General features: G+C 34.9%; 1 protein-coding gene across 3 annotated transcripts; it reads left to right on the plus strand.

The window, feature by feature from the left end:
- On the plus strand, nt 1-26,085 carry LOC123888811. 3 transcript variants are annotated; one of them, XM_045937996.1, is made up of 24 exons: nt 2-389; nt 3,378-3,449; nt 3,932-3,975; nt 4,300-4,411; nt 4,503-4,574; nt 4,938-5,000; nt 5,266-5,343; nt 5,443-5,535; nt 5,691-5,810; nt 6,202-6,288; nt 6,373-6,582; nt 7,265-7,312; nt 7,672-7,926; nt 8,724-8,830; nt 9,219-9,463; nt 9,980-10,048; nt 10,177-10,241; nt 10,401-10,570; nt 11,097-11,175; nt 23,871-24,126; nt 24,607-24,652; nt 25,173-25,281; nt 25,418-25,480; nt 25,833-26,085. In XM_045937996.1, the coding sequence occupies exons 1-24, from the start codon at nt 72-74 to the stop codon at nt 25,911-25,913; spliced, it is 2,862 nt and encodes a 953-aa protein (XP_045793952.1). In that variant the 5' UTR covers nt 2-71; the 3' UTR covers nt 25,914-26,085. The 3 variants fall into 3 exon arrangements, with proteins under 3 accessions (XP_045793953.1, XP_045793952.1, XP_045793954.1); XM_045937998.1 differs by lacking the exon at nt 3,932-3,975 and having other exon boundaries at nt 253-389; XM_045937997.1 differs by lacking the exons at nt 24,607-24,652; nt 25,173-25,281; nt 25,418-25,480; nt 25,833-26,085 and adding an exon at nt 24,273-24,425 and having other exon boundaries at nt 1-389.

Below are 26,085 nucleotides of genomic sequence, written 5' to 3' on the forward strand. Positions count from 1 at the left end.
CGCATCACAATTCATCTTTATGACAATGCTCCATCTCACACTGAACTAAACACTTTTTTTTCCTTTCAATTATGGCCACGTCATCAACAATTGCCAGCACTTCCTCCATCTCCACCTTCCTCCGCCGCAACGGCGTCGTGCACCTCGGTGCTACTCACGTGAAACGCTTGCAATTGAATCAGAGACTGATCAGCACGTGCCGTGCTACTTGTTCCAGTACCGTTTCCGCACGTGCTTCGATCGGAGAGGTTGTGGTGGTAAACGATGGAGTGGTTGAGAAGGGAATTGAAGAAGGAAGGGCTTTGAGAGTTGGTTTGATATGTGGTGGTCCTTCTGCTGAACGTGGAATTTCGCTTAATTCTGCTCGATCAGTTCTTGATCATTTGCAGGTACATATAATTTTTTTCTAGTTATATTATCAACTCTGCTGTTTCTTGTTAATTTCTAAATTTACTTTCAGAATTATTATTTTTAAATAGTTTAGCAGCTATAATTTCATTTTAGGCTTAAATGCAGTTTTACCCCCCTATTTTGAAAAATGCGGAATTTTACCCCCCTATTTTAAAATGCGGAATTTTACCCCCCCCTATTTTATAATTTGTTGGATTTTGCCCCCCACCAAAATTTTGCACAAAATCTGCTTTTGAGCCTCAAGTTCAAAGCTACGCACATAACTCAATTTGGATCAATAATTCACGAAACTAGTACCGAAACGACCGCAATCGAGTTAGTTTTCCACAGAATCAAACTCCACTAAATTTGGAGTTACAGAGAGAGATTAATTACTGTTTTAGTGAAGGTCTGTTCAAATTAATTATCGTATGAAACTACTACTGGTATTCTCGTCATTCCTCTCACCATGTAGCTCATTTTTTAATACTATTTACATGTATGGAAATCTAACGAAATTACCCTTGTTGGCATTTCAATTTCGTCGAATTTGGAGTTACGATGTGTTCGGTAGACGATGTTGAATTTGAAGATCACAAGTAGATTTCTGCAGAATTAGTAATTGGACAGACCTTCACTAAAACGGTAATTAATCTCTCTCTGTAACTCCAAATTTAGTGGGGTTTGATTCTGTGGAAAGCTAACTCGATTACGGTCATTTCGGTAGCCATTTGGTGAATTATGGATCCAAATTGAGTTGTATGCGAAGCTTTGAAGTTGTGACTCGAAAGCAGATTTTTTGCAGAATTTTGGGGACATACCTTCACTAAAACGGTAATTAATCTCTCTTTGTAACTCCAAATTCAGTGGGGTTTGATTATGTGGAAAGATAACTCGATTACGGTCATTTCGGTAGCCGTTTGGTGAATTATGGATCCAAATTGAGTTGTATGCGAAGCTTTGAAGTTGTGACTCGAAAGCAGATTTTTTGCAGAATTTTGGGGGACATACCTTCACTAAAACGGTAATTAATCTCTCTTTGTAACTCCAAATTCAGTGGGGTTTGATTATGTGGAAAGATAACTCGATTACGGTCATTTCGGTATCCTTTTGGTAAATTATTGATCAAAATTGAGTTGTGTGCGAAGCTTTAAAGTTGTGACTCGAAAGCAGAATTTTAGGGGGGGCAAAATCCAACAAATTATAAAACAAGGGGGGTAAAAGTCCGCGTTTTAAAACAGGGGGGGGTAAAATTCTGATTTAATCAAAACAGGGGGGGCAAAACTGCATTTAAGCCTTCATTTTATAAAGTAAATAAGGGAAGTCTTTATCAATTGAGTATGATCATGGTGAGATGATTTATTTAGGTGGATTAATTATTTATATTTTATTAATTAAATTATAAAAATAAATAATTTTTAAAATTAAAACTGAATTTTTTAAAAATAGATGTACCAAAAACCGAATTTTTTTAAAATAAATGGAACAATTTTGTAAATAAGTGAAAATAAAGATCAAAATTGAAATTCAGCTAAATAAAAAGGAGAGACTAGAGAGTGTATAAAAAAAAAAAAGAAGAAGAAGGAGAGAGACTTGACAAAAAAAAAAGGAGAGAGAAAGTGGACAAGGACCAAAAAGGAAATTCCAAGCTTTAGTTTATTTTAATTCTATTTTCGGAAAAAATATAAGAAAGTTTTAATAATTTCTCAAAAATCATTTATGAAAAATATTCCACAAAATTCAATTGTTTTTATTTTTTTATTTTTTACTATGATGTCAGTTTGATATATCACTTTTTTTTTTGTTACAAAATTTAATATATTTATAAAATATATTTGAGGAAATTGTGTATTTTTAATTTTTTATCACTCTGCTGTACTATTTTTTTTTTTTTGTAATTCAATAGAAAAGAGTGTTTTTTTATCATGTTAACTAACTCTTCCGCTCCTTAAAAAGGAGTTCTAAATTCTAATTCATTCCAAATTTAATAGTATAGCTGTATAGGATTATTCCATTTAGTTCTGTAAAATACAATGCAGTTAGTGTTTTTGGTGAACCAAAAGTATGATAACATCTTTATCAACAAAAAAAAAAAGTATGATAACATCAAAGAACCCAGAAGTGATCCCAATTAGACTACAGAGACATTTAATATATTAAAGCGCAGATTTAAGCATGTGACCGCTAGACTATTTGACAAACTTATTTCACTTAGAAATCGAACTCTGGTCTTGATTAACCACTTGTCTTCTATATATATGATTGTATAACTATGCAAATAAATTAAACTCCTAGCAAATTATTACGATGACTACGGATATTTTGAACAATAAATTTTGCACAGCTGAAATTAATTTGTTAAAAAAAAAGTTAATTTGTCTTTGACAAGGTAAATGAGAGAGCCTACAAGGGAGAAAATTAACATGCAGAAGCTAGTTTTAGAGAAACTGTTATTTGAAAAGTTTATAATAGTTGCAAGATTGTTTCAATGTCAACATCGAACCAAAAGTTATGAAAAGGTCAAATTAGATTAAGTAAAAATCATTCCCGGTGGTGAGCATATCTCCGTGGGCTTGAATCCTGGTACTCCCCCACCCACCTATTATAAACAGTTAGTCATGCCATCTCTCAACCGATGTAGGACTTCTTAACTCACCCCCTCGCACCCAACACTATTAGGCTTGGTGGCCCGATCAATAGTTGATAGCAGGCGGCCCTGCGGATCGTGGAGAGGCTCTGAAACCATCTTAGAATTGAGTATTGGGCCTAACTCATCCTTACAAAACCGGCTTGTAAGGTGAGGATTGCCTCTAGTTTATAAACACTTAGTCAGACCATCTCTCAACCGATGTGAGACTTCTTAAAAATTTATTTTTACATGTGACCAACTCAAAGCTTAGTAAGAGGGGACATACCTTTGAAACTTTCAACACAATATCCAATACTTATTTATCAATGTCTCCACTTTTTTTTTGTTTACTTGACAGGGAGATGATTTACATGTGAGTTGCTATTATATTGATTGCAATCTCAATGCACATGCAATTTCTTCTGCTCAGGTTAGTGTAATATATGTTTCCCAAGATTGTGTTTCATGTGCTCCTTTTTATCCTTCTTTTGAAATATAGTTTTATCTATATTGATAGGCATATAAGAAATTCCTATCTGAATAATACAAAATTCATGTATAAATAATCCCTTTTAAAAGACTTGAACCAATACAAGGCTGGAAATAGTCAGCGATGTAACATATAATATACCAACAATATATAGTTTAACTAAATAAATACTTTCTTGTTCTTAAAAACATCACTTGAAATATGTTTTCCCAGCTTTCTAGTTCAAATCATCAAATTTTGGGTTATTGAAATTTCTGTTTTGAATTTTTCTTTTATGTTTTTGTCAAGGTGTTGTTTCATTGTTCTATCACTGAATTGATCACTTTCTTAAGTTTAAAGTGAAATGGGAAAATAAAAAAATAAAAGAGGAAAATTTGTTTCTCCAATCCAACCGTTATTCTTATTTCAATATTTTTTTACAGGTGTATTCCAATACCCCTGCTGATTTTGATTTTAAACTTGAAAGGTTAGTAAACACTTCGTATCACGGAAAATCATAATAAAGAAATCTTAGTAAAAGTATTTCCAGTTTGGGAATAATTAGCTCCATAACTGGTTAGTGATTTTCAAAGAGTGGTTAATGAACAATCACTCATCGTTCAATCAAACCCTTATGTGGTTAACTGTTCCGCAAATGAAAATCTTTTTTCAAATAATTCCCTTCTTGTTATTTTCCCTTCAAAGCACTGAATAAATATCATAAAATAAGGAATAAATACTCATAATGAAGTATGAAATAATTTACATTTGAACTTGTGAAAGTAAAGACGACCACTTGTTAAATTTGCAGCCTTGCCCAAAGTTTCCCGACTTTGGCTGACTTGGCAGAGCATCTAGCTGCATCTGTGGACATAGTGTTTCCAGTCATACATGGTCGATTTGGTGAAGATGGTGGCATTCAGGTGAAACATTTGTGCGTGTATGTAGGGATTTCTTTAGGCAATAATTAGTATGTGTATATTTAAATGATATTTCTGTGATATATAATTTTAGGAATTGCTGGAAAAGTATAATGTTCCATTTGTTGGCACAGGATCAAGTGAGTGCTGCCAAGCATTTGACAAGGTAAAGTATTCTTTACATTAATTTTGTTCTCTTTATCATAACTGGGGCAAAACATCTGAACTTTTAGACCCAAAATTGGTTTACATCATCATTTTCTGAAAATGACATAATTTGAATTCTTTAGCTCAGTACGGGAATATGCTTAAAAGCTTCATTTAGTATTTAGACAATACATACTTGTTAATTATTTGGATCCTGATTGTCCTATATGAGAAAGTAATTGGGAAACACTAATAAACTATATGAAACTTTAAATCTGAAACATCTTAAATTTATTTCATATCACCGTTAGCCTTATCAAGCTTTTGTTACTTTCTAGTTTGACTATATCCTCTAGCACTAATTTTCTTATAATTATTCCAGTATAAAGCATCATTGGAGCTCAGGAAGTATGGGTTCGTAACGGTGCCCAGTTTCTTAGTTCAGGTATTGAAAATTGTGTTTTGACAAAGTCATTATTTCTCCTTGTTGCGATGATTAATTATATATTTCTCCCAGTTTCTAATGTTTTTAAATATTCGATTATTGGATGCTGCAAGTTTAATGGTCATCTATATTTATTTGTGTTAGATTACATCCACACTTACGTGTTTGTGAAAGTATTTTCCGTCTTTAAAGTTTAAACATCATTCATCCATATTTTCATACTACCATGAGATTTTATAAATTATAACATTTTGATGTCAAATAGGGGTATGAAACAAACAAATCAGAACTATCAGAGTGGTTTAGGAAACACCAGCTGGACCCTGACGTGGGGAAAGTTGTGGTAAGGCACTTGATTTGGTTCAGTAATTAGTGATTCGTACTTAACTCACTGCGAAGCAGTTTGTGATACCTATTAAGAAATTAAAATTTGATATTTCAGGTGAAACCAACAAGAGGAGGATCAAGCATTGGTGTTACGGTTGCATACGGTGTGAATGATTCTATTGTGAAAGCCAATGAAATTATGTCTGAGGTATTTTCTGTCAATTTGGAATTCTGTTGATGAATACACCGAAACATTAGTAGAATGATATAAAGAAAAGTTAGTAGTGCATGTTGATTAAGACCATATTTCTCTCATAATATATATTAACTATTGGTCTTGGTCATTGATTTTGAATGTTATAGGGAATTGATGATAAAGTGCTAATAGAAATATTTCTTGAAGGAGGGTGTGAGTTTACAGCCATCGTCCTTGATGTAGGATCTAGTTCAGATAGCTGCCCTGTTGCGCTACTTCCTACCGAGGTATGTTCCGCTTTTCTTCCCACGAGATTTCTTATTTATTCTCAGCAATTCTAGAAATTTTTTATGTTTGTTTATATCACTCTGGAAGGGGCTGAAGATGTTATATGAGATAGTTCAAGTATCAGTCCTTGTTTGGTTTAATGGAGTGAGGGTTTGTTTGAAAAGCTTTCAAATGCATATGAAGGAGTTAATAAGTTGAGCTAGTATAATGTATTTTTGCTGTTGTTCAAGGCTGTAAATTGCCATAATTTGTATTTATAACCGAATTGCAGTTCTGTATCACCCTTTGTCAGTCTGAAACTACTCAAACAATTTATACATGGAAATTGTAATTGATTATTGCGTAATAAATATTTCATACAGAGTAATAACACTGTAATTAGATAAACAGGTAGAGCTTCAATTCCTTGGTGCAAATGACCTGAAAGAGAATGATGCAATATTTAATTACCGTAGGAAGTACCTTCCAACCCAACAGGTTAGTATTAGTGTGAAATGATGCAATATTCAGACAATACTGCCAAGTTTCTTTCTAATCTAGTGAAGTATATGTTCTCCACAGGTTGCTTATCACACTCCACCTCGATTTCCTTTGGATGTAATTGAGAATATTCGCAAAGGAGCGTCTGTGTTATTTAAACGGCTTTGCCTGCAAGATTTTGCACGAATTGATGGATGGTTTTTGCGTGATTCAGGTTCTAAGCTATCATCTTCAGAAAGTGAGTTTGGAAGGTCTGAATCTGGTACCATAATATTCACTGACATTAATATGGTGAGGCGATTTTCTCTCTTCAGCGAATAGAGATAGAGCTAGGTATATAGATTGGTTCTCCCCGTTTAACCGGCATAAACCTGCACGTTAAATGGTCCGGGTTGGTCCGTCTGCAAATGATAACGAGTTGCGATAAGTTGGTCCGAGTCTGCACCGTGTTGGTCGACGGTTAAATAAAAAATAATAAGTTTTTTTGAATAAAATACTAAAAATTGTTATTATAAATGTTCGTTTTTAAAAAAAAACTAAAAATCTACTATTGTTTTTAACTTGTAAGTAGAAAGTAAAAATCCACAAATGATATATGTATATAAAGAACTTCAACATTCTAAACCAACATTAAGAGTATAATGAAAAATATAATAGAATCTTTCCTTTTTGGACAAGGTCAAATTATAGTGGATAAATGTAGTTCATGTTAAAAACATTACATGAATTGTGGACCAACCCGGAATCTGTGGATTTAGATGTCGTAACCCATGGTCTTAACAATCCAACTCACGCAGACCAAAATTCAAATGGACGAAAAAAACACCTGGTCCAAAGCCCGTGCGGGCCTCGGGTTAATTGGGCTGGTCAACGGGACTCAGTCCGTATACTCAACTCTGAATACAGATAGAAGTTTTACTACTAATGTTGATTGTTCACTATTGCTGATTATATATTTCATTGCATATTTCAGATTAGTGGTATGGAACAAACAAGTTTTCTGTTTCAGCAAGCTTCTAAGGTACTTCTGTTTGTGTCTGCCTCACATTTCTTATAATATATACCAAAGCTCCTTATACTACCATATCTCATAAGGTATTTCTCTGTCATACTTATGTATGGCTGCAATTGGTCTTTGGCCTCTTCTAATTAAATTCACATTCTCCATTTATAGGTGACTTTATTTTTTTGAATCAATGTTTCTAGATGACTTAATGTTTTGTTGTATGTCATGTTTTCTTGTGTATTTCAAGCACCATGTTTTAATGTGGCACCAACCATTCAAGCACTTCTAAATGAAAAAAAATATTAATTTTGTTTCTGTATTAATGTATGGATTCATGTTTTTCACTGCCTGAAAATGCCCTCTATATTGTTCAGGTTGGTTTTTCTCATACAAACATCCTTAGGAGCATTGTTCACCATGCTTGCTTGCGGTTTCCAAACCTTGCATCAGTAAGTGGTATATCAGGTCTGATTCCAAGCAGATCAAAATCTTCAGAAGTTAATAAGTCATTTGCCCCCCGTGAAGGAGCTCGAAAAGTTTTTGTCATTTTTGGAGGGGACACATCAGAACGGCAAGTATCACTTATGAGTGGTACAAATGTTTGGCTTAATTTGCTAGGCTTCGATGATGTAAGTGTCGACAAAACCTTCAAGTAAAAGTTCAGTATACATAATACCCTGATAGTCCATCTGATAAATTGTAGTTGTGTGCTCGAACTTTAATTCTCTTTTTTTTTTACAAAATTTAAAGGAAATAGATGTGTAAGCATTAATTTCATAATTCTTGCACTTTTTTTTTGAGTTGTTTCATGTTTTCTCGCCTTTAGAATCATCATATGATGTGTTGTAATAAATATATTAAAACATACCAAATAGGCCAATATCTCTTATTTTTGTGGGGCAAGTCAAGCAAGGGTTATTTTAGACTAAAAATGTTTCATAAATATGATATTTTGGTATATATTTTGTAGTCGTTAATAATAAAATTGTCAAGATAATTTATACATCTTTACCAATGACTTAGGGCCCGTTTGTCTTATACGTTTTAAAAATCATTTTCAATGTTTTAGTTATGTTCACATATAAGCTTTTTTGAAAATCATTTTGTTAAAAATTGATATTTATGCTGAAAATGAAATAGCTATTTTGATTAGCTTTTGAAGAAAATCTTAGTTTATGGTGTCTATGCTTTTTCAACCATATTAATGAAACTATTTTAACATGCATAGTTTTCAACTTGAATGCTTTTTCAGCCATGGTTTATCCTTTTCTTAAGTCTCTAAAAATAATCACCAATTATTTGTATTAAAATCACTTCTATTTTAATCTATATCAAACGGGCCCTAACACACTAGTACTGTTTCATTCTGTAAACTTATGGCATTTGCTACCTGAAAAGATTTTCTAATAATAATTTGTTCTTACAGCTTGAGGTAACACCATGTTTACTTTCCTCAACAAGTGATTATGCATCTAGTGTCGATTTGGGAATCAAGGCTGATGATGTATGGAATAGAACAGTTTGGTCATTACCGTAAGTATTGATTATTTTCTCCATATCAGGATTTGTCTTCAATTTCTGAATATATACTTATGGGTACAACTTGTCTATTTTAAAGTTGTTAGGGAGATTTAAAACCATTCTACCCAATATCTTAAGCATTTAGGAAGTTTGTCATTGGCATGGCATGATATCAAACTCTCAGTGACCAAGTGGTCAAGTTCAATCTTTTTCACCCTATCGTCCAGAAATGTATCCAATTTTGCCTATATTCAGTGTTAGAATAAATTTTTAATCTAATCTGGCTGCCTAACATAGCCACTCAATCCATGATCAGTAACAACAGTTGATTGTGATTCATTCATGCGGCCTCATCGTATTGTTGGTAGAATGAAGTAATTCAACATTTATTTTTTTACAGATATTCTCTTGTGCTGCGACATACTACTGAGGAAGTACTTGATGCGTGCATAGAAGCAATTGAGCCAAATCGGGCTGCACTAACATCGCATCTACGGAATAAAGTAATGAATGATCTCATGGAGGGTTTGAAGGATCAGAATTGGTTTACAGGATTTGATATTGCTGACGAACTGCCTAAGAAATTTTCTTTAAGGCAGTGGATCAAACTTGCCAAGGAAGTCAAGGCAACAGTTTTCATTGCAGGTATTAAAAGCACAAGTGTTTTCTAGTGATTAATTTTTTAACTTCAATTTCTTCATTGATGCATGAAAAAATGTTTTCATATTCCCTATTTAGTATTTATAGATTATTGAAGATGCATATTTTAAAAGTCGTTGTATATGCAGAGTGTGATTCACGTTGACAAAAGTCAAATTTGATGTAATGTTTCAAGATGAAAATACACTGCTTTATTTTATTTTTTTTGTTTTGTTTTGTTTTTGGTTTTTGAAGTAGATGCAGAATGGTTATAGGGGAAACAGTTGTTAGGTATGACCATGTGGAAAAGCCAATGATAGTAAAATGGACAATTTATCTAAAAGTGGTTTAAAAGGCTCCCGTTATTTCTTTAAATAGTGATAACTGATTGGACTACGACACATTCTTTAAACAGTTTTCAAATGATTTAGATATTCAGTTCAGAGTAACTTTCAAGGAGTTCATGTTTGTGAAATTGATTGTGTATTTATTTACAATGTTCATCCTTTGTTACATATATAGTACATGGAGGCATTGGAGAAGATGGCACACTTCAGTCTTTGTTGGATGCTGAAGGAGTTCCCTACACAGGTTTGTTTATATTGTACCCTTGCTACATGAGACTATTAGTATTAGGTATAATGGTATCCACTTCCCAGGTTCAATTTTTATTTTAAATTGTAATCGTATATTCCCCCCACTTTTATCTTCTGTTGAAGGTCCTGGTACATTGGCATCAAATGTTTGTATGGACAAAGTTGCGACTTCTGTTGCTATAAAGCATGTACGTTTCCCTTAATCAAAAATACTTTTTTCGCTGAAAGATAAACACTCGTCTTCCATTACTTTTCTCAATTTGACATAAACACACTCCACTTTCATTATTTTTCTCAATTTGACATTTTTCTCTGATGGTGCATTGTAATATCTTGTTATTTGAAAGCTCACAAGTTCGGGAGTTCTTACGATTAATAAGGAAGTCTGGACAAAAGATGATCTGTCTAATAAGCCCATAAACGATATATGGCATGACCTCACCCAGAAGCTACAATGTGAAACATTATGTGTTAAGCCAGCAAAAGATGGATGCTCAACCGGGGTTGCAAGATTACGGTAGATTTGTAAATTTGTTAGCATCCCTTTTCATGTTATCAATGATTTAAAAGTTATGAAATAGCGCCTTATAGCATGCTTTTAAAGGATCAATGTTTATTTCAATGATTACTGTAGGGTGAGATATGTTAATGTTGTGTGCTGTATAACCACACATGGTTCTTATTTATAGTCACGAAATACAATCATTAATAATTACAAAGGATCAATCTAATCCTTTATTACAGTCAGTAACAGTTTTTTAAACGATTAGAGTTAGTAACTTTATTCTGATTTCCTATCTAGCTGTTTCCTCTCCCTCCGTAATAAATATAACCAAAATTAACCACTTAAGCACTTTTTTTTTACAGCAACCACTTACACACTTATTAAGATAAATAGGATGAGAAGAGTTACTTTTTTCTTATATTTTGTTACAACTTAAATGTGCCAAATTTTGCTTTTATTTTGTTACAAGGGAAGTACATAATAAACACATGTTAAATAGACTTTCTAACAATTACTTGCTCATTCTATTTCCATGCAGTTGTTCCAATGACCTTGCAATATACATTAAAGCTCTAGAGGAACGTCTACTAAGGATTCCTCCAAATAGCTTATCAAAGGTATAGGTGAAGGTGTGAAAACACAAGAAGGGGGGGTTGAATTGTGTTTTAGCTAAGTTAAAACTTTTTCAAGTTCTTAACTCAGCTACGTTAGCAGCGGAAAAATAACACAATAAATAACAAGATAGAGAGAGAGAGATCACACAAGCAAATTATACTGGTTCCTCTCACAAAACGAGAGTAGTCCAGTCCCCTTGCACTTCCAAGGGATTTCACTATAATCACACAAGATTACACCTGCTCAAGCACACAAGCAAGAGACTTCTCAAACAATGCTCAAGCACACAAGCTTAAGACTTCACACTTAAGCACACAAGCTTAAGTCTCACACTTAAGCACACAAGCTTAAGTTACACACGTAACAATAAAGTATATAAAAATATACAAGTGCTCTTAGATGAACCTAAAAGAGAGCAAATACAAATAGTACAGAGTATTTGACTAAAGTGCAAAAACACTTAAGACAGGTTCAGAGCTTGTATATCAGAGTTCAGAGTTTGTTCAGCGCACGTTCAATTCTTGATAATTGTCGTATCTGTTGTAGCTGAATCTTCTAGTATATATACTACTAGAAAAGAGTCGTTGCAAAAAGAACCGTTGGAGTTGATAATATTTTGTCTTCAAGCAGTCTGTCTTGATGCAGTTTGGTTGTATCCAAAACTAAGAAAGAGTTTCAGGTACTTTGACTACTGCAGAGTGGACTTTCCTTATTCAGCTAACAAAACTGAAGACCCACGTTCTCAAGATAGGACAGACAAAACAGAGGTAGCTGAACTGATCAGGCTTGAAAGGTCCTTTTCTTCATTGGTAGAAGAGTTGACTAGCAAAGGGAATCTTCACAGCTTTCAAAGAGATCTTCAGAGTTTGATGAAGCTTGTAGACAGACAAGAAGTTCTGAAGACTTCATCCTCTGAACGTTGTAACCTCTGAAGTCCAACATCTTCTGAGCGCTTGTGAACTTCTGAGTTCACATCCTCTGAACTTCACTCAGGACTTATATGATGCTTATATCTGCGCACTTAAAATAAATTTTTAGTCCTTCCAATTGTTTATTAATACTTTGTTATCATCAAAACCTTTATAGATTTAGGGGCAAACATTTTTAAATCAATTTTGTTCCAACAATCTCCCCCTTTTTGATGATGACAAACATAAGTATTAATTGACAATTGTTGTTAAATTAACTTATCATGTTTCTCTTAGGTTTATGAGGTTTGCAAGCTCCCCCTAAGATTGATACTCCATAAAGTCTGAACTTTATGTTTTATCCATGATATTTAATTTAGTATAAGATTAAGATGTTTTGAAATAAAACAAATTTCATATCTTTCTTCAGAGTGAGAGGTTTGCAAGCTCTCCCCCTAAGTCTCATAAGGCTAAGTTAAAATTGCACTCTTAACTTATCCTTACTTATGAAATTTATTTCAGTTTCAACTAACTTAGTCTCCGCCTTGAAATACGTAAAACAACTTAAAAGTAACAACTTTTAACTTAACAGATAAAAGCGAGATAAAAGGCGTGGTTTCAGTTTTGGCACTTATCAATTAATGCGTAACTACTCCCCCTTTTGTCATTATCAAAAAGTAAAACACAGTTATATAACCAAGACAGTCAAAGAAAAAGAGTGGTAGTTACAAAGGTGAATTAATTTCAAAAACACAAACCAACGCGCTCAAGGGTTTATAAAAAGTGAACGAATAACATGCCTGCTTCACGTAAAAACAAGAAGAAACAAGTGAAGCAAGAGAAAGTTGGAATAATGAAAAGATTTAGTTTACGCATCGCAGAGTTTAAGAGAAAGAAGAACGAGGAGAAACGCGAAGACGAAGAGAAGGATAAAAAGGACAACAAGAAACCACAAGACGCTGAGATAATAATCATCTCATCAGACTCTGAAGCTGAAGAGAATGAAGATGATGCTGACTATGTTGAGTTCTTGGCTAGCTATGTTCCAGAAGAGGAACAAGAAGAAGAAGAACAAGAAGAACAACACCCAGATCCCATTGAAATTTCATCAGAGGATGCTGAGGAGAAATCAGAGATTTCTTCTGAGTTTTATCCATCTGATTAGGATTAGGTTGTCTTTTTCTTTTTCTTTTTACCAATGTACTCAACATGGTTAACATTAATAAAAATTTTCGTTTTTTTTTTAAAAGCATCTTGTGTTCTTATGGTCTTATTTATCAAGGAAAAAAATATAAATATCAAGTGAACAGGAAAGAAGTAAGCAAGCAAAACATAAACAAAAACACTTGAAATAGATAAACCCAAAAAAAATTGTTCAGAAGGTAAACAAGAAAATAAAGAAAATTTAAAAACAAGTGCATAGAATCCTAGGGTTTCTTAAGATAGGCTAAGAGTTGGTCGAATTTATCATTCAAAGATCCCACATTGGAAACTAAACCATCCACCTTGGTTTCCAATGTCTCTTGAGCAGCTCTTTGACGCTCTAAACCTTCTTGCTGTTCCCTCAGGGCTTCTTGAAATATTCTCAACTGATCTGCCATAACTGGAGCTTGATCTTCAATCACAGGTTCTGGTTCTTCAACTAAAGGTGCCTTGCCTTTATCAGAGGGTTCACCTTCCTCTGGATAGTCAATCATCAGGACATCATCCTGGTTCAGCACATTCAGCACATCCTCTTCTGTGGCATTCTCATTATGTAGTTCATTTGCCAGCTCGGCAACTCTAGCAGCAGCTTCTTCTGACCTTTCAGACTCAGACCTCTGAGCGTCAAGATTCTGAAACAGCTTGGAGTCTATCCAGATGACTTTGAAAGCGTTCAGACGATGTTCAACAGCAGCAATTTCTTCCAGATTAGCTAGTTCAAATCTAGCATGATTGAACATGGTTAACCTTTTCAATTCAGCCCTAGCCATACTATCCTTCAAGAAGCTTATCAAATCCAAGTCCCTCTTACCCACAACAGCCTTAATTTCTTCAGCAGCACCATCCAAAGCATTGCAAAGCCTTGCCTTAATGCTTGAAACTTCCAAGTCCACATCAGAAGGACAAACTAGAAACCTGTCCTTAAGCAAAGATAATCTAACTAAGTCTTCATGAAACTGAGCGGATAGATTACCAAAAGGGTTGGATGATGATGGTGAAGGATTGGGAATGGTAGAGAGGTTGGTTGAATCATTAGCATGTTTGTCAATAATGACAACCTCTGCTTCTGAAGGCTTGGGAGCACAAGTGTGAACACGCTCAGGAGAAGCTTGTTCAGCACTTGGGTTAGGATGGGGTTCAGGGGTTGGTTCAGATGATGAGATGTCAGAAGTGGATTCAGGGTAGATATGCTCAGGAGATGGTTCAGGGGATTTAGGTTCAGGTGTAATTTGTTCAGGGGTTGGTTCAGGAGATTTGTGTGGAGAAAGTTGTTGTGTGGGAGAGGTTGGTTTAGTGACAGGAATATCTGGTTGAGGTTCAGATGGTGGAATGTCAGGTTGAGGTTCAGGTTGAGGTGATGTAGGTTTAGGAGGTGAGCTAGATTTGTGTTGAGTTTCATGAGAGGGAGGGTGATTATTTAAAGGGTCAGGACTAAGATGTTTTTCTAGTTCAGATAGGGGGTTATCAGAGGTTGGGTTATCAGAGGTTGGTAAAACAGTTCTGAGAGGTTTGGTGTAACCTAATCCAATCTCATTTTCATTGAAGACATACTCAGTAGACTTACCTTTATCTTTGGAAAAAGGAGCAGATCTTTTCCTCAAACTAGCAGCAAGAGTCTCCTCATCAGATTCAGTCTCATCTTCTGATGTAGATCCTTCAGATGAACTGTCTGAACTATCTTCCTCAATAACAATAGGCTCTTTTGAAGCTCCTTCAGCAGCCTTGGTAGCAGATTCTTCATGCTTCCTCTTAGTCCTTTGCTCAACCAAAGCTTTTTCTACCTTAATCTTCTTCTGAACCAGAAGATCTGGCTTAGGAAGATCAGCTTGAGCTTCAGCCTTTCTCTTTGGTTTCCTCTTAGGGTTATACAGATTTACAGGAGCAGGAGGAACCATACTTCTATCAACAACAAAACCTTCTTGTCTGAGCACTTCCAAGTAATCCTGAATGATGTGCTCAGCATCAGCTTCTGAGATAATTGGATATCCATCCACATACAGACGATCCTCAAGCCTAACAGTGAACTCTTGTGGGGGAGCAACAGGCTTAGATGCAATCAAACGCATCTTGGACAGAAAATTGGCGTTCAGAATCTCTGGATAGAACTTCTTCTCAACCAATTCTGGGTGGAATTTCTTCAAGTTCTGAACAACATGACCTTGGTGCAGAAGGTCTGACAACAACCTAGGATAAACTATAGTAGTTTTCCTCTGAGATTTACTTGCAAAGATGGCTTCACAAATCCTTTCAAAGAAGTAATCTCCAAGATTAACCTTCTTTCCAGTCAGAAGGAAATACAGCAGATGACGATGCGTCCAGGAGATTGTATCAGTCCCACCAACCCTTGGACTGATAGCTGCTATAATGATCTTGAAAAGAACTCGACATTCATCAGTCAACCCCTTTACTTTCCCTTTTAAGGAGAAATCTGTGCAAATGAGATGCAGAAGATCATCCCTGTATCTTGTATCCTTTTCAAACACATCTAACTCTATCCCAGAGTTAGGTAGACCAAGTAGAGCATTGAAATGAATAGGCGAGAGTGTCATGTTCATCCCACAGATATTTGACCTAATCTGTACACCTGTATAATCCAGCAAACCCATTTCCTTCCTAGTTTTACCCTTCAGACTAGGATTCCTTTCTATTGCAGCAAGCTCTTCCTTCTTAGCTTCATGCTTGTCAAACACCTTAGCTTTCATCCAGAATTTCTTCAACAAATCTGGGTAGATAGGACCGTTAAGCATGTCGAAGTACTTATCCCAACCTTGAGTGATAAAGTACGGCTTAACGTCGAAACCATTAGCTTTCAAACCATCAAAATCAACTATCTTCTCTGACAGAAACGTGAGTTCAGATTCTGGGAATTCCATCTCGTTCCCAACAATCTGAAGGTTCTTGAAAATAAACGGAGGAATCTTTTTTGACGAAGAAGATGAAGTACCAGCCATTGTTGGAGATTAGGGTAAGGTTTGGAAGACTAGCGAGAGAGAAAGAATTAGTGTTGGAGGTTTAGAGAGAATATGAAAGTGTAGGTTGTGAAAGTGAATAGTGTGCAAGTGTATTGTGTAAGTTTATTTAAATGAGTACAGTTAACACGAAAATAGCAAATTTGGGAAGTTACGCTAATTGACAGAAAGTTGAATACCAAAAATCATCATTAACCACCCACTACCTGACACACGTAGACCACGTGCAGAAAATTACTCGGTAACTGCTATTTTAATGGACAACTGTTCAGCAGTGAATACTAAACGTTTCCCACTTAAATAGTTCAGAGCCTCTGAGTTATTTAAAATTCTCTATCAGAGTCAAGTATTTCAGAGCTTGTGTTTCAGATGTTCTGAATCATAAGTTCTGATATACATAACCTCTTACACTTTAATTGCCAAAAAAATTTTTTTTTTTTTTTTTTATTCAGAGATTGAAAACATGTTCAGATGTTTCTTTATAAAATCAAATCTTTCAACAGATAAGGCTTTAGTAAATATGTCAGCCCATTGATTTTCAGTATCAACAAACTTAATATCTATAATGCCTCTCTGAACATAATCTCTGATAAAATGGTGTTTAATTTCAATATGTTTGGCTCTAGAGTGTAGAATAGGATTTTTAGATAAATGAATGGCTGCAGTATTATCACAATATAGAGGAATATTGTTACTGCTTACCTGATAATCTTCTAACTGATATTTTAGCCAGAGTAGTTGTGTGCAACATTTAGCTGCTGAAATGTATTCTGCTTCTGCTGTAGACAAAGCTATAGTAGTTTGTCTTTTACTAGCCCAGGAGATAAGGTTTTCACCAACAAATTGACAATTGCCACTTGTGGATTTTCTTTCAATTTTATCTCCAGCATAGTCAGCATCACAGAATCCATTTAGCACATAATCATTGGATTTCTTATAGAGAAGTCCAAGATTAGTTGTTCCTTTCAGATACCTAAAGATTCTCTTTACAGCTGTAAGATGAGATTCTCTAGGATCTGACTGGAATCTTGCACATAAGCAAACACTGAATAAAATATCTGGTCTAGAGGCTGTCAGATAGAGTAAGGAACCAATCATACCTCTGTAGACCTTTTGATCTACCTTTCCTTCATCATCTGACTTGCCCATGTTGGTAGTTGGATGCATAGGAGTATTCATTATCTTGCAGTCATCTAGATTGAATTTCTTCAGAAGTTCTTTAGTGTATTTTGATTGATGAACATAAGTTCCTTCCTTCTTCTGATTGATTTGAATTCCAAGAAAGAACTTCAACTCTCCCATCATGCTCATTTCAAATTCATCCTGCATTATCTTAGAAAAATTCTTGCACAAAGCAGCATTAGTTGAACCAAAAATAATATCATCAACATAAATTTGAATAATTAAAATGTCTTCTTTGGTTGTTTTTCTAAAGAGTGTGCAGTCAACCTTTCCTTTTTCAAAACCTTTTTCAAGAAGGAAATTACTGAGTCTATCATACCAAGCTCTTGGAGCTTGTTTCAGACCATACAGTGATTTCTTCAGTTTAAAAACATGTTCTGGGTTTGAGATATCTTCAAAACCAGGAGGTTGCTTAACATACACTTCTTCAGAAATGAAACCATTTAAGAAGGCACTTTTAACATCCATCTGATATAAGGTTATTCCATGATTAACAGCATAAGATAGAAGTAACCTGATTGCTTCAAGTCTAGCAACTGGTGCAAAGGTTTCAGTATAGTCAATCCCCTCTTGTTGACTATAACCTTGTGCAACCAATCTAGCCTTGTTCCTTACCACTTCACCTTGTTCATTCAGCTTGTTTCTGAATACCCATTTTGTTCCAATAATGTTCTTGTGTGAAGGTTTAGGCACTAGAGTCCATACATCATTCCTTTGGAATTGATTCAGCTCTTCTTGCATTGCTACAATCCAAGCATCATCCTTCAGAGCTTCATCAATCTTTGAGGGTTCCATCATTGAAATAAGACCAACTAAAGATTCCTCATTTCTCAGTTGAGATCTTGTCTTCCTTGGACTATCCTTGTTGCCTAATATCAGTTCCTCTGGATGTGATGATTTGTATTTGAAGGTATTTCTTGGGGGCTCATCATCTTCAGACTCATCAACTTCAGGTTCAGCAGATGCTTCAGTTCTTGGTTGTTCAGAGTCTGTAGGAACTATTGTATTCAGAGGTTCTTCAGAGAATGGATGTTCTGAGTAGTCTGGAATATCTGAATATTGATCCTCTGATACCTGAAATCTAGACAAACCTTCCACAAGCTCTGACACTTGGTCAGGCTCTTTGTCATCAAATTTGACATGCATACTTTCTTCCACAGTGTGTGTTTCAGAAATATACAGTCTGTATGCTTTTGAGCGTTCAGAATATCCTATAAAGATACCCTTATAACCTCTAGCATCAAATTTCTTTAGGTGGACTTTGTTATTTAAGATGTAACATGTACATCCAAACTGATGGAAATAAGAAATATCAGGTTTTCTTCCTTTGAACAATTCATAAGCAGTTTTGTTCAACTTAGATCTGATATAGATTCTATTTTGAACATAACATGCTGTGTTTACAGCTTCTGCCCATAAAAACTTTGCTACATTTGTTTCATGCATCATGGTTCTGGCCATTTCTTGCAGAGTTCTATTCTTCCTTTCTACAACCCCATTTTGTTGAGGAGTTCTAGGAGAAGAGAATTCATGCAGAATGCCATATTTTTCACAAAAGTTTTCAAAAGGTTCATTTTCAAATTCTCCACCATGATCACTTCTAACTTTTAAAATAGTGTAGCCTTTTTCATTTTGAATTTGTTTGCAGAAGATGCTAAACTCATCACAAGCTTCATCTTTTGTTCTAAGGAATTTTACCCAAGTCCATATACTGTAATCATCAACAATTACTAATCCATACTTCTTTCCATTGATTGAAGCAGTGTTAACTGGTCCAAAAAGATCAATGTGAAGAAGTTCCAATGGTCTTGAGGTAGAGACAATGTTCTTAGGTTTAAAAGAAGATTTTGTAATTTTTCCTTTTTGACATGAACCACAAAGTGTGTTTGAGTGATACTTGATTTTAGGTAAACCTCTGACAAGGTCAAGCTTGCTAAGCTTAGAGATTAACCTCCAGTTAGCATGACCTAACCTCTTATGCCAGATCCATTTTTCTTCACTCAAGGTTAAAAGACACATCACTTTTTGTTCATTCAAATCAGAAAGATTAACTTTATAAACATTGTTCTTTCTCAGACCTTTGAATATAATGGAGTTATCAGATTGTTTAGATACAGTACATGATTCCTTATTAAAGACAACTACATAACCATTGTCGCAAAATTGACTTATGCTCAATAGATTATGTTTAAGTCCATCAACTAACCAAACATCATTAATAGATAGGGAAGAATTACCTACTGTACCTGTACCTATTATCTTTCCTTTCTGATTACCTCCAAAGCCAACAGAACCTCCTTCCTTCATGGTTAGCTTGGAAAACAGTTGTTTGTCACCAGTCATGTGCCTTGAACACCCACTATCCAGATACCATGAATGATTCATGATACTTCTTTGAGTGATAGGCTGTATGAGAAACAACTTTAATCACAACGGTGGAACTCTTTATCACAGTTAATGATAAAGTCATCCCAATATTCTTCCTCTTCATTTATCAAGTTCTGATTGTTAACTTGAGAATTTGTCAGCCATTGGTCAAGGACATAAGCCCTTCTTCCTTTGCATAGGACTTGTTTCCATACTCTAGGTAGGACATATCCTTTCCTAGTTGGTAAATCTGAATGATACATAATTTCAGCTTTTGGTACCCATCTTCTGGGTCCACGCTTGTTAGTCCACACATGCTTACTGTGTTGTTGAGTGTGAGAGAAAGATTTTGGTTTGGAATAATAACTTTTTTGAAAATGGTTCTTAGTTTGAGTTCTGTTATTATTCCAGGACTTGGATTGTTTATGCTCCCAGAGTTTGTATTTATCACCAGTCCATTGATTTGACTGGTTATATTTACTGACTCTAGAATCATAAATAACCTTAGTCCTATGTTGCCTCTGAGGTTTGAGGTTTGACTTTCTTTTAAAAACTTCTGAGCCTTTAGGTTGACTTTTCTCATGAACTGAAATTCCTCTGGTTCTAGAAGTTGAAGCCTCAGATTTTGAAACTTTCAGAACATCTGAACTAATACTGTCAAGTTCTGAATAGCTTTTATCTTCTGAGCTTTTCTTCCCAGATCCTGAGGAACTTGGTTCCTCTGAGTTGTCATTTCCCAAATCTCTCAGATTATTATCCTCATCTTCCAGAGTACCAAATTTCTTTCCTTCTTCACTCTGAGGTACAACATAGTAAACCCAAGATTTTCCAACCTTTTTGGGATAGGTCTTTAGCTTTGAATATGTTCTACCATATTCATAGCCAACTCCCTCTCCTCTATGTCTCATGACATTATAGACAAGATTAGCAGCTTTGCTCTTACCAAGGTTGAGATGCACAAACTGTTGAAGAGCCATTTCTTGCTCATCAGTAGGTTTGTGACACACAGCACAACCCTTTTCAAGATCATTTACTCTATTCAGAGTTTCTTGATATAGACCTTGAAAATGTTCTGCTTGTTCAGTCAGAGTGTTAAGGTTATCTTGTAAAACTTTTTGTTTACTTAACACTCTGAGATGTTTCTCAATGACCTTGTTAAGTGCAGTTATAAGTTGAGATTTAGAACAGTCAGAAAATACCTCATCAGTTACTTCTGAATCTGATTCTGATTCATCGTCTGAGTCTACATCTGAGTCAGTTGAAGCCATCAGGGCTAGATTTGCTTCTTCTTCTTCCTCAACTTCTTCCTCAGATGATAGCTCTTCAAAGGTAGCCATCAGACTCTTCCTTAATTTACTCTTGAATTGTTGCTTCTTTGAGCTGTATCTTTTGCTTTTGTCTTTAGCAGACATTTCTGGACAATCAGCAATAAAGTGTCCTGGCTTCTTACAGTTGAAGCAGTTCTTCTGATCCTCCTTTTTGCTGACAAAATTTCTGGAGCTGTTACTTCCTCTGAAATTTCTTTTGTTAAATCTGTTCCATTGCTGAAACTTGGTGAATAAAGCAAACTCATCCTCATTCATCTCATCCTCTTGACCATCAGCAGAAGATTCTTCTTCAATATCAAGAAGCTGAGTCTTAAGAGCCTTAGAAGTAGTCTTAGTTGACTGTAAAGCCACTGACTTAGACTTCTTCTTAGTTTCTGAGTCAGCATCCAGAACCATCTCATGGCTTCTGAGATTGCTTATCAGAGCTTCAAGACTCAGAGTCTTGAGATTTTGAGCTTCCTCTATTGCAGTGACCTTAGGTCTCCAAGCAATAGGAAGACTTCTCAGAATCTTCTGAACATGGTCATAGGTTGAATAACTTCTCTTAAGAGCTTTAAGACCAGATACAAGGATTTGAAACCTTGTAAACATAGTCTCAATATTTTCATCTTGTTGCATAGTGAAAAGTTCATATTGTCTTATCAAAAGACTAGCTTTAGCCTCTTGAACCTTTTCATTACCATCATAGGTAGCACACATAGAATCAAAGATAGATTTAGCAGTAGACTTGTTTTCTATTCTGACATAATCCTCATGTCTAATAGCACCAACAACAATGTCCTTTACTCTATGATGTTTTGTGTAGATTTTTAGGTTAGCTGGTGTGAGTAACTTTCTATTCTCCATGGACAACCTACCATGTTCATTCAAGTTTTCAAAAGTTACTCCCAACTCAACCAAATCCCACAACTCATGATCAATAGCAGTAATATTGCTATACAGTCTCTCTTTCCACCACTCAAATAATGAAGCATCACCATTGAATATAGGGGCTTTTCTGTTGCCACTATGTTCATGTGATTCATTACTTAAGTAGTCATAACCAAAAGCATTTCTAGGACCACCACCAGCACCACTGGCCTCTTCACCGGTTGTTCTAGTGCTACTATCGTCTCCTCCAGACATAGTGTTCTCACAAGATCTTTACTGTCTCACTGTTAAGTGAAAGTAACAAACCAGGCTCTGATACCAATTGAAGGTGTGAAAACACAAGAAGGGGGGGTTGAATTGTGTTTTAGCTAAGTTAAAACTTTTTCAAGTTCTTAACTCAGCTACGTTAGCAGCGGAAAAATAACACAATAAATAACAAGATAGAGAGAGAGAGATCACACAAGCAAATTATACTGGTTCCTCTCACAAAACGAGAGTAGTCCAGTCCCCTTGCACTTCCAAGGGATTTCACTATAATCACACAAGATTACACCTGCTCAAGCACACAAGCAAGAGACTTCTCAAACAATGCTCAAGCACACAAGCTTAAGACTTCACACTTAAGCACACAAGCTTAAGTCTCACACTTAAGCACACAAGCTTAAGTTACACACGTAACAATAAAGTATATAAAAATATACAAGTGCTCTTAGATGAACCTAAAAGAGAGCAAATACAAATAGTACAGAGTATTTGACTAAAGTGCAAAAACACTTAAGACAGGTTCAGAGCTTGTATATCAGAGTTCAGAGTTTGTTCAGCGCACGTTCAATTCTTGATAATTGTCGTATCTGTTGTAGCTGAATCTTCTAGTATATATACTACTAGAAAAGAGTCGTTGCAAAAAGAACCGTTGGAGTTGATAATATTTTGTCTTCAAGCAGTCTGTCTTGATGCAGTTTGGTTGTATCCAAAACTAAGAAAGAGTTTCAGGTACTTTGACTACTGCAGAGTGGACTTTCCTTATTCAGCTAACAAAACTGAAGACCCACGTTCTCAAGATAGGACAGACAAAACAGAGGTAGCTGAACTGATCAGGCTTGAAAGGTCCTTTTCTTCATTGGTAGAAGAGTTGACTAGCAAAGGGAATCTTCACAGCTTTCAAAGAGATCTTCAGAGTTTGATGAAGCTTGTAGACAGACAAGAAGTTCTGAAGACTTCATCCTCTGAACGTTGTAACCTCTGAAGTCCAACATCTTCTGAGCGCTTGTGAACTTCTGAGTTCACATCCTCTGAACTTCACTCAGGACTTATATGATGCTTATATCTGCGCACTTAAAATAAATTTTTAGTCCTTCCAATTGTTTATTAATACTTTGTTATCATCAAAACCTTTATAGATTTAGGGGCAAACATTTTTAAATCAATTTTGTTCCAACAATAGGAACAAAATAAAGTCATCATATGTCATTTGGATGTACACATCTGAAAGAAACAAAAAAATTGTACCGTCCATAAGTACACTTCCAGAAACATGTGATTTTTTAGAAATGTGTTGTCGACAAAGTTCTCCCTATGCATTTATCATATTGTTGTGCCCATACAAATTATAAGACACTGGTAGCAGCATAATATGCATAACAATCACTACTTTCTAAACTATTAAATATCATTGTCACTATATATGAAGGGGCTTGTTGAGTGTAATTAATTGTTATTTTTTTCCTTTTTAATCCATGATAAATCTTTCCGTAATTTTTATTCATAGGTTACATAGGATTATCAATTACGGAGTTACTGATTTTAGTAACCAACTTGAAATTTTAATTTTAATGACATCTTATCTCTTGCTTTCTACTGATGTACACAGGCACATGGTATGATTGAGATGCCAAACCCTCCTCCAGAACTCCTGATCTTTGAACCTTTCATAGAGACGGATGAAATAATTGTGTCATCTAATGTTAAGAATGAGACTGGTCATGGCTTCATGTGGAAAGGGCACAGTAGATGGGTGGAAATAACAGTCGGCGTCATAGGAAAACGTGGATCAATGCACTCACTAAGTCCTAGTGTAACTGTCAAGGAAACTGGTGATATTTTGTCATTAGAGGAGAAGTTCCAAGGTTGGTGATCTCCACAGAATTATATTATCTGGTTTTTAGAAGGATAATTGCAAAAGACATGGCCTTCCGCTAGTTTTTCTTAGGCAGCTAAAATATATTAGAGAACTTCAATTGTAATTGAAGTGAACAAAACTTGAAAATTACAGGAAAATGCTAGGATGGCCATTTTCGCTTAAGAGTACTGGAACAGTGAAACTTAAGTTTACTACGAAGAAAATCCTAATGACCTGTCATGAACCATATTTTTTTAAGTGTAAACTGCTGCAGCATATAAATTATTTTTTGTTTATTTATTTATATAATACACCCCCTCATGCAAGAGTGAGTTCGAAGTGTGGAAAATGCAAAGGCCCATCCAAGCTATAGCTGATATTTAAGGCAACAGGGATCAAACTCTAGACCTGCCTGTTTGGTTTAGATTTATATGACCACAAAATGAATTAATTTGGCTTACCCCTATCCTTGTACATTGCTTCGTAGGTGGGACTGGCATCAATCTAACTCCACCTCCTTTGTCAATTATGAGGTATGTTATAGAGATTCCACATCCCAGTTGCAAAATAAATTCTGGCTCATAAGTTTTATGTCTTGTTCTTTGAGGTTTATTACTTCATTCTTATTAGAATTTGAGTTTAGTATTAACAAGGGCATGGCTTCTTGTGATAAGAGTCAATTCTGTCAACAGTTTGCTGATAATTAAGTTCTGTATATCTTCTGGCAGGCTTTGATATTATAAGCATATTTATCTAATTCTCAATTTGATAATCTAGACAACTACTAAATCACCTATCAGTTGTTTTTTGGAATATTTATCATTATAGGTTTTGTTGAAATACAGTTGTCATTTCTGTGCTTGACAGTAGGTCGATATTCAGTTAATGAAAAATTCTAACAAAATGTAGATTTTCTAAGTTATATTTAAGTCGATATTCAGTTAATGTATTGTCGTTTCTTCCCGATTCAAGGGTGTTGTGTTTGGTCTAGATATATTCTTTGCAGGTTTTATCAAATAATTTTTAATATTTTTCTTCTTCTTCTCTTTGTAGTGAGAAAGCTTTGCAGAAATGTAAGCAACATATTGAACTGATTGCAAACACTCTACAATTAGAAGGATTTTCACGTATCGATGCATTTGTCAATGTTGACAGCGGAGAGGTTTGTTGAAGTAGATTCATCATTTTTTCTATTGATTCACCTGAAACTTATGCTACCTCTTTTGAAAATACGGAAAATGGCGAGTTAGAAATGAGTTATCATCATCTCACTCATTGACAACTTTTAAAATTTATAGGTTTTGATTATAGAGGTAAATACTGTGCCTGGAATGACACCTTCCACTGTTCTGGTTCATCAGGTAAATTCTTCTAATCATATTATTACCTTTTTTTTCTTTCATAATCATAATTTTTTGTGGGTAAGTCTTTTATATTCATTTTAAGTGTGTATATGTGTTTTGGATCATACAAAGTTTGAATGAATTAAAACATTATTCTTCAGTTTCCTTATTGCAAAAGATAATGACATGAACTCAATGTGTATGAAAAATGAAGCTGCTTACTAAACACACAAATTAAATTTAAAAAGTGATACAAATTAGAATCTATATGAAAAATTAAATCATCTTAATTCAAGTAATAAGACACAAAATCCATCATAAATTCATACATATGTTTCTAACTGATTCCATCATTCTATTCATATCTCAGGCACTAGCAGAACAACCACCATTGTATCCTCATCAATTCTTCCGCACGCTTCTTGATTTAGCATCTGAAAGGGCCATGTAAATATGTTCAAAAGAATGTTTGAATTGTGTTCATCTAATGTTTATTTATTACTGTAAGTTATTTCTGTAGCTTCTCTTGATAATGTGAAACTTCCGTTTCTTTCTTTTCTTCTTTCCCTCCTATGTATGTTTTAAATGCAATCAAACAAGAATAGTACTTCCTCTGTTTCATA

This window comes from Trifolium pratense, linkage group LG6 (assembly GCF_020283565.1).
Source record: "Trifolium pratense cultivar HEN17-A07 linkage group LG6, ARS_RC_1.1, whole genome shotgun sequence".
Lineage (NCBI taxonomy): Eukaryota > Viridiplantae > Streptophyta > Magnoliopsida > Fabales > Fabaceae > Trifolium > Trifolium pratense.